At 42.7% G+C, this 15,154-nt stretch overlaps 1 protein-coding gene across 6 annotated transcripts in view; it reads right to left on the reverse strand.

Annotated features, from left to right (window-relative positions):
• znf423 (zinc finger protein 423) overlaps positions 1-14,098 on the reverse strand; it is a 377,947-nt gene extending 363,849 nt beyond the window's left edge. For 4 of the 6 annotated variants that reach the window (XM_080186964.1, XM_080186963.1, XM_080186961.1 and 1 more), the window contains exon 1: positions 12,908-14,098. In XM_080186964.1, coding sequence (XP_080043090.1) covers positions 12,908-12,947 — 40 coding nt within the window. In that variant the 5' untranslated portion in view covers positions 12,948-14,098. Of the gene's footprint in view, positions 1-11,715; positions 12,248-12,907 lie in introns of those variants that run through there. The other 2 variants (XM_080186965.1, XM_080186966.1) reach the window with 2 other exon arrangements.
• Between the last annotated feature and the right edge of the window lie 1,056 nt (positions 14,099-15,154).

Genomic DNA, 15,154 nt, shown 5'->3' on the forward strand with positions numbered 1-15,154 from the left:
GAATGAGGAGGTAGTTATAGAACCCCAGCAGAGAGACTGCGAGGTTCTAGAGCAAATTGTCATCCAGAGAGACAAGGTTTGGAGGTATTGGCGGGCTTAAAAGTGGACAAATCTCCAGGTCAGGATGAATTGTGTCCCAGGCTGTTGTGGGAAGCAAAGGAGGAAATTGCACGGGCTCTGACTCAAATTTTTAATTCATCTCTGACCACCAGAGAGGTGATGTGGAGATGCTGGCATTGGACAGGGGTAAACACGTAGGAAGTCTCAGAACACCAGGTTAAAGTCTAACAGGTTTATTTGGTAACAAATGCCACTAGCTTTCAGAATGCTGCTCCTTCATCAGGTAAGTGGGGAGTTCTGATCACAAACAGTGCACATAATGGCACACACTCAGCTTACAGATTAGAATGCAAGTCTTTATGGCTAGTCAAGTCTTAAAGGTGCAGACAACGTGAGTGGAAACAGCAGTAAGCATAGATTAAAAGAGATGTGTATTGTCTCCAGACAGGACAGTAAGTGAGATGTTGCAAGCTCAGACAAGTCATGGGGGTTACAAATAGCGTGACATGAATCCAAGATCCCGGTCGAGGCCGTCCTCGTGTGTGGAACTTGACTATCAGTCTCTGCACAGTGACTCTGTGCTGTCACGTGTCTTGAAGAACATTTACCTGAAGATCAGGCCAAACTCCCGAAACCGCTGAGGTGTTCACTAACAGGAAGAGAACAGTCTTGCCTGGTGATTGTCAAGCGGTGTTCATTCATCTGTTGTCGTAGCGTCTGCATGGTCTCCCCAATGTACCATGCCTCGGGACATCCCATCCTGCAGCGTATCAGGTAACAATGTTGGCCCTAAGTTGTCTACCTGATACACTGCAGGAAAGGATGTCCCAAGGCATGGTATACTGGGGAGACCATGCAGACGCTATGACAACGGATGAATGAACACCGTTCAACAATCACCAGGCAAGAGTGTTCTCTTCCTGTTGGTGAACACTTCAGCGGTCACGGGCATTTGGCCTCTTATCTTCAGGTAAACGTTCTCCAAGGCAGCCTTCATGCACACGACAGCACAGAGTAACTGAGCAGAGACTGATAGCCAAGTTCCGCACACGCGGACGGCCTCAACCAGGATCTTGGATTCATGTCACACTATTCGTAACCCCCATGACTTGCCTGGGCTTGCAACATTTCACTTACTGTCCTGTCTGGAAACAATAAACATTTCTTTAACCTATGCTTAATGCTACCTCCACACACATTGTCTGCACCTTTAAGACTTGACTAGCTGTAAAGACTCGCATTCTGGGTGTGCACCTTTATATGCACTGATGAAGGAGCAGCGCTCCAAAAGCTAGTGACACCTGAGAGGTGCCAGAGACTGGAGAACAGCTAACGTGATTCCACTATTTAAGAAAGGTTGTAGAGACAAACCAGGGAACTACCGACCAATGAGCCTCATGTTTGTGACTGGGAAACTACTAGTGGAGATACTTGAATCATCAACAGCCATGGGTGAGGTGCCTGAAGATTGGAGGATGGTAAATGTAGTTAGTGCCTTTATTTAAGAAGGATTGCAAGGAAAAGCTTGGCAACTACAAGCTGGTGGGCCTAACATTTGTAGTGGATAAGTTGTCAAAAGGTATTCTGAGAAACAGAATCTACAGGCAAGGACTGATTAGGTCTTTGTGAGTGGAAAATCATGTCTCACGAGTTTGAGTTTTCTGAAGGGTAACCAAGAAGGTAGATGAGAGCAGTGCAATCAACGTTGTCTACATGAACTTTAGCATGATGGATGCTTTTCTGGTTGGCAGTTGGTGACTAGTAGAGTGCCGCAGGGATCGGTACTGGGGCCTCAGCTGTTTACCATTTACATAGACGATCTGAAGGAGGGGGCTGAGTGTAGGGTAACAAAATTTGCTGATGACACGAAGATGAGTGGAAAAGCGAATTGCATGGAGGGTGCGGAAAGTCTGCAGAGAGATCTGGATAGGCTGAGTGAGTGGGCAAGGACCTGGCAGATGGAGTAGAACGTTAGCAAATGTGAGGTTATCCACTTTGGTAGAAATAATAGGAGGAGGGATTATTATTTAAAGGGTGAAAAGCTGCAGCATGCTACAGTGCAGAGGGACCTCGGGGTCCTTGTGCACAAATCGCAAAAACCAAGTCTGCAGGTGCAGTAGGTGATCAAGAAGGCGAATGGAATGTTGGCCTTTATAGCAAGGGGGATAGAATATAAAAGCAGGGAGGTCTTGCTGCAACTGTAAAAGGTACTGGTGAGGCCGCAACTGGAGTACTGTGTGCAGTTTTGGTCCCCTTATTTGTGAGAGGATATATTGGCCTTGGAGGGAGTACAGAGAAGGTTCACCAGGCTGATACCGGAAATGAGGGGGTTAGATTATGAAGAGAGAACTCTCTGCCCACTGAAGTGGTGGAGGCTACCTCGTTGAATATATTTAAGTCACGGGTCAATAGATTTCTGATAGACAAGGGAATTAAGGGTTATGGGGAGAAAGCGGGAAAGTGGAATTGATCCACTTCAGATCAGCCATGATCTTATTGAATGGCGGGGCAGGCTCGAAGGGCTAGATGGCCTACTCCTGCTCCTATTTCTTATGTTCTTATGTTTGACAAAGTACGTTATGGTAAGTTGTTGCGTGAGGTTAAATCTCACAGGATCCAGCATGAGGTAGCCAATTGGATACAAAATTGACTTGATGACAGAAGACAAAGGTAGTTGTAGAGAGTTGTTCTTCAAAACGGGAGGCCTATGACCAGCAGTGTGGTTCAGGGATCAGTGCTCAGTCCACTGTTATTTGTCATTAATATTAATAATTTGGATGGGAATTTAAGAGGCATGGTTAATAGGTTTGCAAAAGACACCAAGATTGTTGGCATAGTGAACAATAAAAAAGTTATCAAGGATTGCAGCAGGATCTTGATCAATTGGGCCAGTGGATGATGAACGACAAATGAAGTTTAATTTAGATAAATGTGAAGTGATACATTTTAGTAGATCGAACCAGGGCAAGATTTACTCAGTTAATGTTAAGGCACTGGGAAGAATTATAGAACAGAGAGATCTAGGGTACAGGCTCATAGCTCCTTGAAAGTGGAGTCACAGATGGACAGGGTAGTGAAGGAGGCATTCAGTATGCTTGGTTTCATTGGTCAGAACACTGAATACAGGAGTTGGGATGACTTGTTGAAGTTGTACAAGACATTGGTAAGGCCACACTTGGAATATTGTGTACAGCTATTAAAGAAAGGATATTATTAAACTAGAAACAGTGCAGTAAAGATCTATTAGGATGTTACTGGGACTTGATAGTTTAAGTTATAAGAAGAGGCTGGATAGACTGGGACTTTTTTCCCCTGGAGCATAGGCGGCTTCGGGGTGATCTTATTGAGGTCTATAAAATAATGAAGGGCATAAATAAAACAGATACTCCAAATCGGTAGGGGGTGTCTAAAACTTGAGAGCATAGGTTTAAGGTGAGAGGGGACAGATACAAAAGAGTCCAGGGGGGAAATTCTTTCCAGAGGGTGGTGAGTGTCTGGAACAAGCTGCTAGAGGTAGTAGTGAAGGCGAGTACAATTTTGTCTTTTAAAAAGCATTTAGACAATTACATAGGTCAGAGGTACAGAGAGATGTGGGCCAAATGCTGGCAATTGGGACTAGTTTAATGGTAAAAACTGGGTGGCATGGACAAGTTGGACCAAAGGGCCAGAATCTATGATTCTGAATTTGGTCTTTTCAATCAAAGCCTTCTACTGCATTCCAGTGTGGTGAACCATAAAGACTTTTAAGAACATAAGAAATAGGAGCAGGAGTAGGCCATCCAGCCCTTCGAGCCTGCCCCGCCATTCAATAAGATCATGGCTGATCTGTCGCTGCTCAGTTCCACTTTCCCGCCCTCTCCCCATAACCCTTAATCCCCTCTCCTATCAAAAACCCAGCAACCCGCGTCTTAAAAATATTTAGCGAGGCAGCCTCTTTTGGTCTCTAGCTGATCATTCTCTCCCCTTGACTCCAGGAAACCAATTGTGATTGTGCATTTTCAGGTATATTTTAGAAATCCTTCCCCTCTCAGAACTCATTTCCATGACACCGTAAAATCACATGGGCCATGTAACCAGATGGAGGTGAAGGTTAGCTATCCTGGAGAGCCCAACTCTCTCTCATCTTGGAACTAAATGGACAGTTTAAAGCACAACTGTTTCATTCTCAACAGTTTTAGGGGCTACAGAGATTCATGGGCTGCTGCCATGGTCTTTAAATGTAAATATCTTGCACCTTCTACCCAACAAAATAATGTAAGCCTTCCTTTAATCTCTCAACAACCAGGTTTGCAGTCAGGCAGATTGCAAAATGAGTCACATGACCCCTTTCATTTTACCTTAAATTGAAAGACATGGTCCCAAAATGCAGCGATCTTACAAACCTCTTAACTTTAACACTGTGTCAAACTACATATCACACAAAATCAGAGTAGTTACATTATAGGTAGTTGTTATTTGGCCCATTGTGCCCCTGCTGGTTCTCTGAAGAGCTAGATATCTAGTCACACTAGCCCAGCAATTTGTTATCAAGGAACAATCCAGTTTTTTTTCGAAAGCCATTGTTGTAGCTACCTGCACACTTTCAGGCAGCACATTCCAGAACCTAACCACATGCTGTGCAAAAACATTTTTCATGTCACTGCTGTTTCTTTGGCCAATCATCTTAATTGTGAGTCCTCTGGTTCTTCACCCGTCCGCCATTAGGAACAGTTTCTCTCTATTTACTCCGTCCAGACCCAAATAATCTTGAACACAGTTATAAAATTTCCTTTTCACCTTTTCTTCTCCAAGAGCAGCCCAGTTTTTTTCCAATCTATCCACATGGTTGAAGTTCCTCATCCCTCAAACCATTCCCATCAATCTTTTCTGAATTCTCTCTAAAGCCTTCACATCATATCTAAAATAGGTGGCCAGAATCTGACACAATACTCCAATTGCATCCCAAAAAGGAGTTTTACACAGGTTCATCCTAACTTCTTTGTTTTTGTACGAATTCTCCATTTATAAAGTCCAGAATCCCATGTCTTATTAACCACTTCACGCAGCCTCCAACTTTCACCTTCAACAATTTTTGCACTTATCCCCAAGGTCCTTGTACTCCTGCACAGCCTTTCCAATCGAAATTATTTTATATTGTCACTCCCTGTCCTTCCTACCAAGTCAATTACTTCACATTTCTCAGCATTAAATTTCACCTGGCTTTTGTCTGTTCATTCTTCAACTTTCTATTTCTTCTTGAAGTTTATCACAATGTTCCTCAAAGTTCACAATATTTTTAAGTTTTGTCAATCTGTAAATTTTGAAATCATGCCCTGTGTAACCATGACTAGGTTATTAACACTGATCAAGAAAAGTATGATATTGGCACCAATCCCTAGGAAACTCCACAAAGTATCTTCCTCCAGTCTGAAAAACAACCTTTCACTGCTATTTTGTTTCTTGTCACTGTCCCTTTTATTCTATGGGCTTTAACTTTGCTTCAAGCAAAGTTATGTGGCATTTAATCACTTTTCTCTTGGTACCCCATGTACACCACATCAACCACATGTTCCTCATTAGCCTTCTTGATTTCAGCATCAACAGACTGGAAAAATTTGCTCTCAACAAACGTGTGCTGACTTTCCTTAATTAGATCATATTTGTATATATGATTGTTAATTTGTTCCAAATTATCATTTATAAAAGCTTTTCCACCATCAAGATTAAATTGACTGTCCTGTAGTTTTGGGGCAAGTGTCCTTACATCTTTTTATAAGCCAAAGTTTAACATTTGCAATTCTCCACTTCTCTGGCACAACCCCTCTATCTAAGGAGGATTAGAAGATTATGACCAGTGCTTCCGTAATTTCCATTCTTACTACTCTTAATATCCTTCAATGCATCACATCCAGTCTTGATGATTTATCCATCTTCAGTACATTCAGTCTATCTAATACCCCCTCTTTATCCACTCAATGTCTCAACTACTTCCTCTTTTGACTTGGAGCATCTTCGTCCTTGGTAAAGACAGGCACAAAGTAATTATTTAGAAACTTAGCCATGCTTCCTGTCACCATACATTAAATCTTTTTTCAGACCCTAGTGGCCCCATTCCTGCTTTTACTATGTATTTATCTATAGAAGGCTTCTGAATTCTCTTTTATGTTAGCTTATGACTGTTCTGACACTCTCCCTTGGCTTCTCATTTTTTTCACTTTCCCTCTGCATTTTCTATATTCAGACCAGTTCTTAATTCCATACTTGAAAAGTCTGAAATTTCAAGTTGGTAGCTAGTTTTTCACACTTCAGCAAATTTCATATCAAAGGAAGTTCTGATTAGCACCACTAAACTAAACTGTGCATCTCATATTCTGTCAAGGTTGGCATGTTGAGGTCTGCCAACCAGTTCTTTGCTGCATGCAATCCACAACAACTTACATTTATATTGCATCTTTAATATAACGAAACCCTCTTCACAGGAGTATTACAAAACAAAATATGGCCCTAAGCCTCAGAAAGAGATCTTAGCTTTGGACAAAGCAAGGTGTTACAAAGAAATAGAGGGAGGTTATAGGGAAATAGAGTTCAGTGTTGACAGCCATTTATAAAGAACTTGACGCTACATTTTTAACTCATGGTAGCAACTGTCAGCATATGGATGACGGAAAGACGAGTGGCCCAGATTACAGCCTTGATGGACTAGAGGTAAAACTGCAGGAACAGGAAGAGAAGCTACTATTAGAGATGCTACAATTAATTAGATAAGAGTGGAGCGAAGTGACAGCAGTGCCACTCAGCTGTAAAATAAAGGAGAGACATTGAAGGAGGATAGTGCTAGAAATCAGCAATATTTTGAGTATATTCAGGTATATATATTTTTAAACAAGTAGCGGAATAAGCTAGCGATAGTGGGATTGACTTTGGCTGCAAAGAGGTACAGATGTCTGAGGAGGGACATCACATCAAAAATCAATATTACTTTATTAGGCTAATTCAGGGCTGCAACAGGGATGGAACTCTGATTTGAAAGATGCAAAAAAGAGCACATATTCAAACACGTTCAAAGACTCTGAAGAGGAAGGAAGGTTAGAGATGGCAGTAGCTTTTAAGGATAGAGGGACTGTGTTATTGAGAGAGTAAAGATGGGAATTTTGAAAGGAAGGATGCAATACCCGAGGAGAAGGAATCATTTTTAATGTTAGCCAGCACTGGATCTGGAGAGAAAGTCGAGTGGTCAGCAGTATAGTGGAAATGGAATCAAAAGAACATCAGGTGGGTTTTATGGCAAGATCAGTTCAGAGACGGGAATAAGAGCGAATTTGGAGAACGACACAGGTTTGAGGTTAGTGTTTACCTCGAGTAAGTTTATCTTGTAGTAGTTTTGCTTCTCTGCTTCAGACAGATCTCACGATTGATGGCTAAACTAGTTCATAAATTGGACTGAGAGAGAAAGATGATGAGAAGTCATGCCAGATAGAACAGCAAGAATTTTACTGTGACTTCAAACACAAAGGTGAAGAGATACAGTAGATCAACAGCTGCAAAAGTATTATGGTAAATGGAGGGCCAAAGACTAGATAATTGGAAGTGACTAAATGGGAAGACGTAGAAGGCCCTGGGTTGAAAGGGGTGAAAAAGATGCAAGTTGCAAGAGATGGATTGACGAAGTGATCCCAAATCACTCTATCAGTAATTGAGACAATGCCTCACATAAGATGGCAATGTTGAAGGGCTGGCACGAATGGATAGTAAAAAGTCTGACAACACCAGGTTTTAGTCCAGCCGATTTATTTGATATTAGACTCACAAGCTTGTGAGTCTAATATCAAATAAATCAGTTGGACTAAAACCTGGTGTTGTCAGACTTTTTACTGTGTTTATGCCAGTCCAACACCAGCATACCCACATCACAAATGGATAGAACTGTTTACATGACAGGAAAGAGAGGACAAGGGGGTAATGGAACCCGAGAGGAGAGGGCAAGCTCAACTGAGCTGGAGACTGTAAACACCATGGATGAAAAATCAAAATAAATGCAAATTACTGTGGATACTGGAATCTGAAACAAAAACTGAAAGCGCTGGAAAATCTTAGCAGGTCTGATAGCAACTGTGGAGGAAGAACAGAGCTAACATTTTAAATCTGAATGAATCTACGCCAAAGCTAAAAACACTGGAAATAGGATGATGATGTTGGGGAAGGTGAAGCATTTGGGACTGGGTAAGCGCCAGTGATAAGTGGAAGTTAGGGGGAGGTTGACAAAAAGATAAAGGGAATGTAAATGATGGTGATAGTGGCAGATTAAGAGCTCAGAATGTGTTAATGGCAGAACAAAGGTAAGCAGTGTGACAAAAGACAACCTGGGACAGGTAACAGGGAGGGGGGAACAGACAGTGATAAGGGAACAAAGTTGGGAGCAGGATAAAATAGTGAATGGAAAATGAATCTGTGAAAGAAATGAAAATAAGTGGATAGAAATAGAAAAAAATAGATTGAAGGTTGGGTTGAAGGTGGAGGAGAGATTTCATAGTCTGAAGTCATTAAGCACAATGTTAAGTCTGGAAGGCTGTAGTGTGCCTGATTGGAAGATACGGTGCATATGGTCTAATTTGCAGTGGGCTACACTGGAACATTGCAGCAAGCCAAGGACTGACATGATTCTACTCTCATGCCCACATATGTTGAAATGATAAGTGATGGTCTGGGTCCTGCTTATGGTCAGACAGTAGTTGTTCTACAAAGCAGTCACCCATTCTGCACTTAGTTCTAAGATGTAAAGTAGACCACATTCAGAGCGGCAAATAGACCAGATTAAAAGAAGTGCACATGAAGCAATACTTCACCTGAACAGCGTTTAGGCCTTTGGTTGGTGAGCAGGGAAATGGTAAAAGTGTTGCACCTTCTGCAATTTCATGGGAAAGTGCCGTAGGAAGTGGGTGTTGAGTTGAGTGTGATGGGGTGGAACAAGGTATCCTAGAGGTAATGGTTCCTGGATGAAAAGTGTAAGCAAAGATTAGAGAGAGTTGAGAGATGAAGGGAGTGAGAATAGCTCACTGAAATACTCAGGATGGAACTGGGGGAAGTAGTAGAGGGGCAGCAACTGTTGATGTGCTGGAAGAGTCTGAGGGGTCAGCAGCAGATGGGGAGAGGAGGATGGGAAGGAGGTTAGCAGGGAGAGCGGCATGGTGGTTAGCACTGCTGCCTCACAGTGCGAGGCAACCAGGTTCAATTCCAGCCTTGGATATCTGTCTGTCTGAATGTTTGTACATTCTCCCCATGTCTTCATAGGTTTCCTCTGGGTGTTTCAATTTACTCCCCTAGTGCAAGGATGTGCAGATTAAGTGAACTGGCCATGCTAAACTGCCCCTTAGTGTCCAAAGATGTGTACATTAGGTAGATTAGCCATGGTAAATGTGCAGGGTATGGGATAAGGAAGAGGGAGAGCCTGGGTGGGATGCTCTTTCACAGCAGAATCATGGCAGACTCAATGGCCCGAATGGTCTCTTTCTGCAATGTAAGGATTGTATGATTTTCCCCAATGCACACAATATAAGACAGGAAGATTACAGAATTGAGGTTGATGCTCATAAGGAGATAACAACGGGTGCATTGATAGGATTTTCAGGAAATGCGCCGAGGCATCAGGGTAGCTGAGAGCACATAAAAGAGGGATTCAAGCCAGGTAAAGCAGCAGGAGGACAACAGAATAATAATGGGTTTGGATGGAGATTAAGGGAGCAAAATACTCATGAGGAGGCAGGAAATGTTTCACAACTGACCATTCATTGATGTATGCTGATTGCTGCTCAGGATCAGGGATCATTATATCTATCACTACCCATTTTGCCCGTTCTTGAGGAGGGCCAAACGAGGGTCAGGAGAAAAGATTGATATAATGATCTCTGGTTGCGAGCAGCAATCAATATGCATCAATGAATGGTCACAAAGGCAAGGCAAAAAGAAGACAGAATGTGTTTTACTATCCTAATTTGTGGCAATCACTCTTAAATTCATCTCCCTTATTTAGAATATACCTGTGGTAGTCACATTGCTCAGCACCTGACCAACCAGGAGGACTCAACACGTTCGGAAGAAACGCATTCAGAAATAAGTCTGCTTTGTTAGAAATCTACAAAAGCCATGCTTTCAGAGTCATCAAGACATTATACTAAACGGAGCAATTAGAATCTCACATAATCCTGGTCACAAATCACAAAGCAACATAAATAAAATGTTCAGTCCCACCAGCCTGATTTGAAAGTACTTCCCTCACAGTTTTGTTGTCTTTTAATCATGAGTCTTGTAATCACCAGTATCACAAATGTCAAAAGCTGCGACACCAGAGAGATGACAAGTTTGCTTGAAGTCACAGATATTTATATTATATAAATTTAAGATCCATGTGCATAAGTAGTTGGCAATTATAAAAAGACCAATATTTGAATAATTTCACACAGATCTCCCTCCAACCTCACACAGACCATTTCTGAAAAAAAATCCTCTTTTGTTGACTAAGCTAGTAGTCTAGTTGGAGCCAAGATCAGTTGGCCTTCATAAGGCGCTTGGAGTGCATTTATACTGAATTGCGATGGGTAGCTGCAGAAATTATTGCAGTCAGCCAGTATCTGGCTCAGACTCAAAACTAGCACATCAATGAGAAGGCAGCAGTTAAATTTAAATATCCTGAAAACTGAGCAAGAGCACTTAGCCTCAAATGTTTTGAGAGCGTGAGTGCACACAAACTCCAAGGAAGCACCAAAACTTTTAAACACATGGACATCACACTAAAGTTTTAACTCATGCAATGTGAATTGGTCCTTAATGAAGTGCACGTAAACCACATATTTCACTTGCTTCCAGAATACAAACCTGACATCAACTGTACTCTCCTGGTGCCAGAAGTACTGTTTCAGGTTGATAGCTCATTGTGTGGGACCAGTCCAAATGCAAAGAACAGAATTAAGGTATACAACATATTGCAATATACCTGTACTTTTAACATCGCTACTTCAGTGAATTCATTTGAATAGATTATTTATTTCCTTTATTCAGTGAAAGTATACAATTTCACTGTCCTATACTGTGGTTATTACAATCAGTGATATTACAAATAACCTATTTTTGTACTGCTCTAAGATTCTGGAATATTTTCAAATATGTCAAAAAATCAAATAGTCATTTAAATTTAATATATTAATATTTAACTTTTTAAAATGTTAACAAGAATTGTAACCTACCATTTGTATTTATAAACCACATAAACTTTGCCCTTCAAATTTACATGCTTGACTTAAATATTGCACCTGTAAATCTATGTTGATGTTCAGTGCAATACATTCCAATGATTTTGTGAACCAACCTGACATAAATTTAACCCTTCAGCAATTACATCAAGTAGATACATATTATACATGAAAAATTCAATTAACGCAATGCAAATAATCTAATCTTGGAATCTAAACTGTAAAACATTCAACCTCTAGCTTGGTGAGTTATATGGTCATAGAGATCAAACCCAATCTTTTTTATATATTACTTTTTAGCCTTTAATTAGATTATGCAATGAATTTGCATTTTCTTAAAACTCTTGGTGAGTATATTCAAGGCATCCTACTTGTGACTTATATGACACTAAATATATTGCAAAGTCCTAACTCAGCACAAATATCACTATACCTTCATTTTCACTGGATCAAAATCCTGGTATTCCCCACACAATACCATTCCAGGAACATCATCTCCACATAGATTGCAGTGGTCTAAGAAGGCTGCGGCCCATGACAACCTTCTCAAGGCAACTCAGGGCAGGCAATAAAATGTGGCTTTGCCAGTATCACTCGCATCCCATAAACAAATAACAAAAAAAAAGCAAGGAAAAATTAGAGGCTAAATTTTCCATTTGCATAATGAGGAGTCACGCATGCCAACAGCTGTATATTGGAAAATTACAGGCAGTGTGCAATTTTCCATCACTTGAAATCAAATGGAAAAAGTCATGGGAACAATATAGCGAGCTCAAGATATTCTCATTTTAAGAATTTGGTCTACGGTTATGAATCATCCAACAGTCCGTTTTGCTTTTACAGCTCAGGAAGACATGTCTAGGCTGGCAATTTGCTTTGAAATTACATTCGATGTCCCTTGCAAAAAAATCTAAGTGTTTTGCGAAGAGATTACATCTGTGCATGGAGAGATATCAGAGGTTCAATATCAGCTGCTGACCTGCTGGGTGATTAACGAACTGCACGTGAGTAAAGTACCCACGGTAACTTCATTGCAGTGTTCGTGCAAGCCATGACACTAATCAATAAACTTTAAAAAGAAACCGATACAGTTTGCAAGTGACACGGCTCCTACCCTATGCCAGGGTAAAGGAGCGCAACTGTGAGGGGCGCCCCAGGGTCTTGTTAAGCGGTGCCAAGTGGAGAGCATTTCGCCCAGGCCCACCACGTGCGGGGTTCGTTTCATTTTCAAACATTTAAATTCAACCGTCCGTTCAGCGCGCGTGCCCCCTCCCGATTCTATAATCAGAATAGGGTCAGCAGCAGTAGCTTCGCTTCGCGCCTCGAGCCCCGCCCTGGCCTCGTGCCCGCCTGCCCATCTCCACGCCGCTTTTGGTTGCGGGGGGGAAGGGGGCAGTTGGCGCAGGCGCGCCCGCTCCGCTCTCCAAGCCGCCTTCAGGCTCAAGCCTCCTCCTACTGGGCGCCAGCGGAGGAGAAGCAGCAGCAGCGCGTCGCACGCGCGGAAAAGTCCGTTTCTCCAATTCCTTCCCGCTTTTTTTTGTCCGAGGGGAGAGGGGACGGGGGAAAAAGGTACAATTGTTGCCCCCCACCCACCCCCTCCATAAAATGGGGGGAAAAAAGCTCACCTTTAACAGCCCGAGGCTTAGACTGTTTGCGTCTGGACATGTCCAGTCCTTCACTCTGCTGAAAAAAATCTGCTCTCTCTCTGGGCGCCGCTGTCCGGGGCAGTGACTGGAGCTCCAAACATCAATCTTTTTTTCTCTCTCTCTTTGCTCCGTGGTCTTTTTTTTCCTTTCTCTCTCCCTCCTCCTGCCCGTTGCAATGCGGCAACTTCAACCTCTCGGAGTGGACTACGTGTGACGTCTCCTTCCTACTTTTTTTTTGTTCGCGGTGGTGCTTAAAAACTAGATTTCAGTCAAGTGTGTGTGGGTTTTTTTTGGGAAAAGAGCACTCCTCTCCCGCTTACATATGTATTTTTGCCTCCTTTCTCTCCAACACATACACACACAGCACACCAACTTCTTTGCAACTGGTGGATTTGGATGCGGGGGATCCAGCCAGCCCACACGAAGGAAAGAAGTAATGGGGGGAGGGAGGGGGCTTCCTTTTTAAAAAAAAATGTCCCCCTCTTTTTTGTTCTTTTCCTATTGTTGCACGAAATCCTCTTGCATTAACCTCCACCTTCCTTCCGAGGGAAATAAATCCAACAAGACACCTCCCCCCCCAAGTCAACGGGCGATCGAGGACTAAATTTTCAGCAACAATTAAGACGAAAAGGGGGAGGGGGGAAAAGAAAAGTGAAAACACAAAAAAACCCCGTCAATCTGACCCTTTAACTCTTCTGCACAACAACAACAACAAACTTGGCGTTATTTTTTTTAGGAGGAGAGGCCAAGGGAGAGAGGGAGGGGATCACCTGTTTAGCCAGAAATCTAAAGAGGGTGCGAGGCGCCCCTTGTTTTCCCCGCCAGGAGAGTGTCCCGATCCTCCTCCGTGGGTGGCACACATAGAAATAGCGGGGCTGCCCGCGGTCCGAGTGCGCGGCTGATGTTCACCGGGGTGCCGGCGAGCGGGACGAGCCCGGTGCCATGACCGCCGTCCGGCTGGCCGGCTCGGCAGCAGAGCTAGCAGCTCTTTGTGCCTCTGCTGCTGCGAGCGGAGCTGGCTGCTGAGGAACTGCGTTAGCGCGCAGTGCAGACACATAATAAGCTGGGAAATTCAAGTAAGGCCCAAACCCATCAGGACCTCTCCACGGGGGAGCTTTCCCGCAGGGAGACGCGCCACACGTAATCACGGAGGAAATCGCTGTCCAAGTGCAGAGCACGCATGGTGAATAATGAAAAAATCCTGAGTGCTCGATCGTGCCAAAAGCATGGAGCCCTGGACAAGCCCGGAGCGGACTGCAACACACACAATAAATGCCTCCCCCTTCATTCTGCCTCCTCTCCCTGGAAGAGGTATCTCTGAAAGTACCGCAAAACATCTCAAATACCAATCGAGCCTTCTTGAAATCCGCGCCCTTTTCACTCCACTTTTATCAGAAAAAAAACCTACGTATATATATTTTAAAGATTCATATCCATGCCACTCAGAATGGAGCAACTGCATCAAACTCATACAGAGCTCCTGAAAGAAACTAATTAGTTTCGCACAGCACTGAGACAAGGGGGAAAGGGCGTCAGTTGTTTTAAGCATATTGCAACTTAACGGTCATTCCATAGTTTCAGACGGGATTCTGTATCGCTGCATTGGGTCGCGTTAATGTTTAAGAAAATGTGCGAAAATTGAATAGGAAGACCCCCCCCCGCCCCCCAAAAGAAAAATATATCGATATTGAAAACGGGCAATGGCAAGGGAAGGCGCCAGACTCTCTTGTCCATTTAAGCAAGTCGCTCCAGCTGAACCACAAACTGCTTTAATGTTGCCATTACTGTACATCTCCTTTGATTCGCAGAAGCAATCTCGCATTCACAGTTTTTAATAACCTAATTCCTACCGAACAATGGAAATTCTTTAGCTTCCAGCACGTAACTCCCTGCAGGGCACAGTGAATTTCAAAAATATCCGTAATGATACGGTGGAATTAAAAGGGTATTAGTGTTAGTAATTCGTTTACATCTAATTATAAACTGATGGAATTATGCCTATGTGGCTAACAAATATAATCGGTTTGAATTTATTTATGTGAATGTGTGTGTGTGTGTGCTGAGACGTGGTTAGACCACCTCTGTGTGATTTTAAATACAATTTTGAGGTAAGAGTTGGGGGGTGGTAACAGATGAGCAAAAGGCAGGCTGGAAATCTGATCTGTAAATCTGAATGCCGTCACTTTTTGATATAATAAATTGGACAAATGGATAACATATTTTTGC

The sequence above is a fragment of the Carcharhinus amblyrhynchos genome, chromosome 4 (assembly GCF_965287045.1).
Source record: "Carcharhinus amblyrhynchos chromosome 4, sCarAmb.v2.hapA, whole genome shotgun sequence".
NCBI classification, from domain to species: Eukaryota; Metazoa; Chordata; class Chondrichthyes; order Carcharhiniformes; family Carcharhinidae; genus Carcharhinus; species Carcharhinus amblyrhynchos.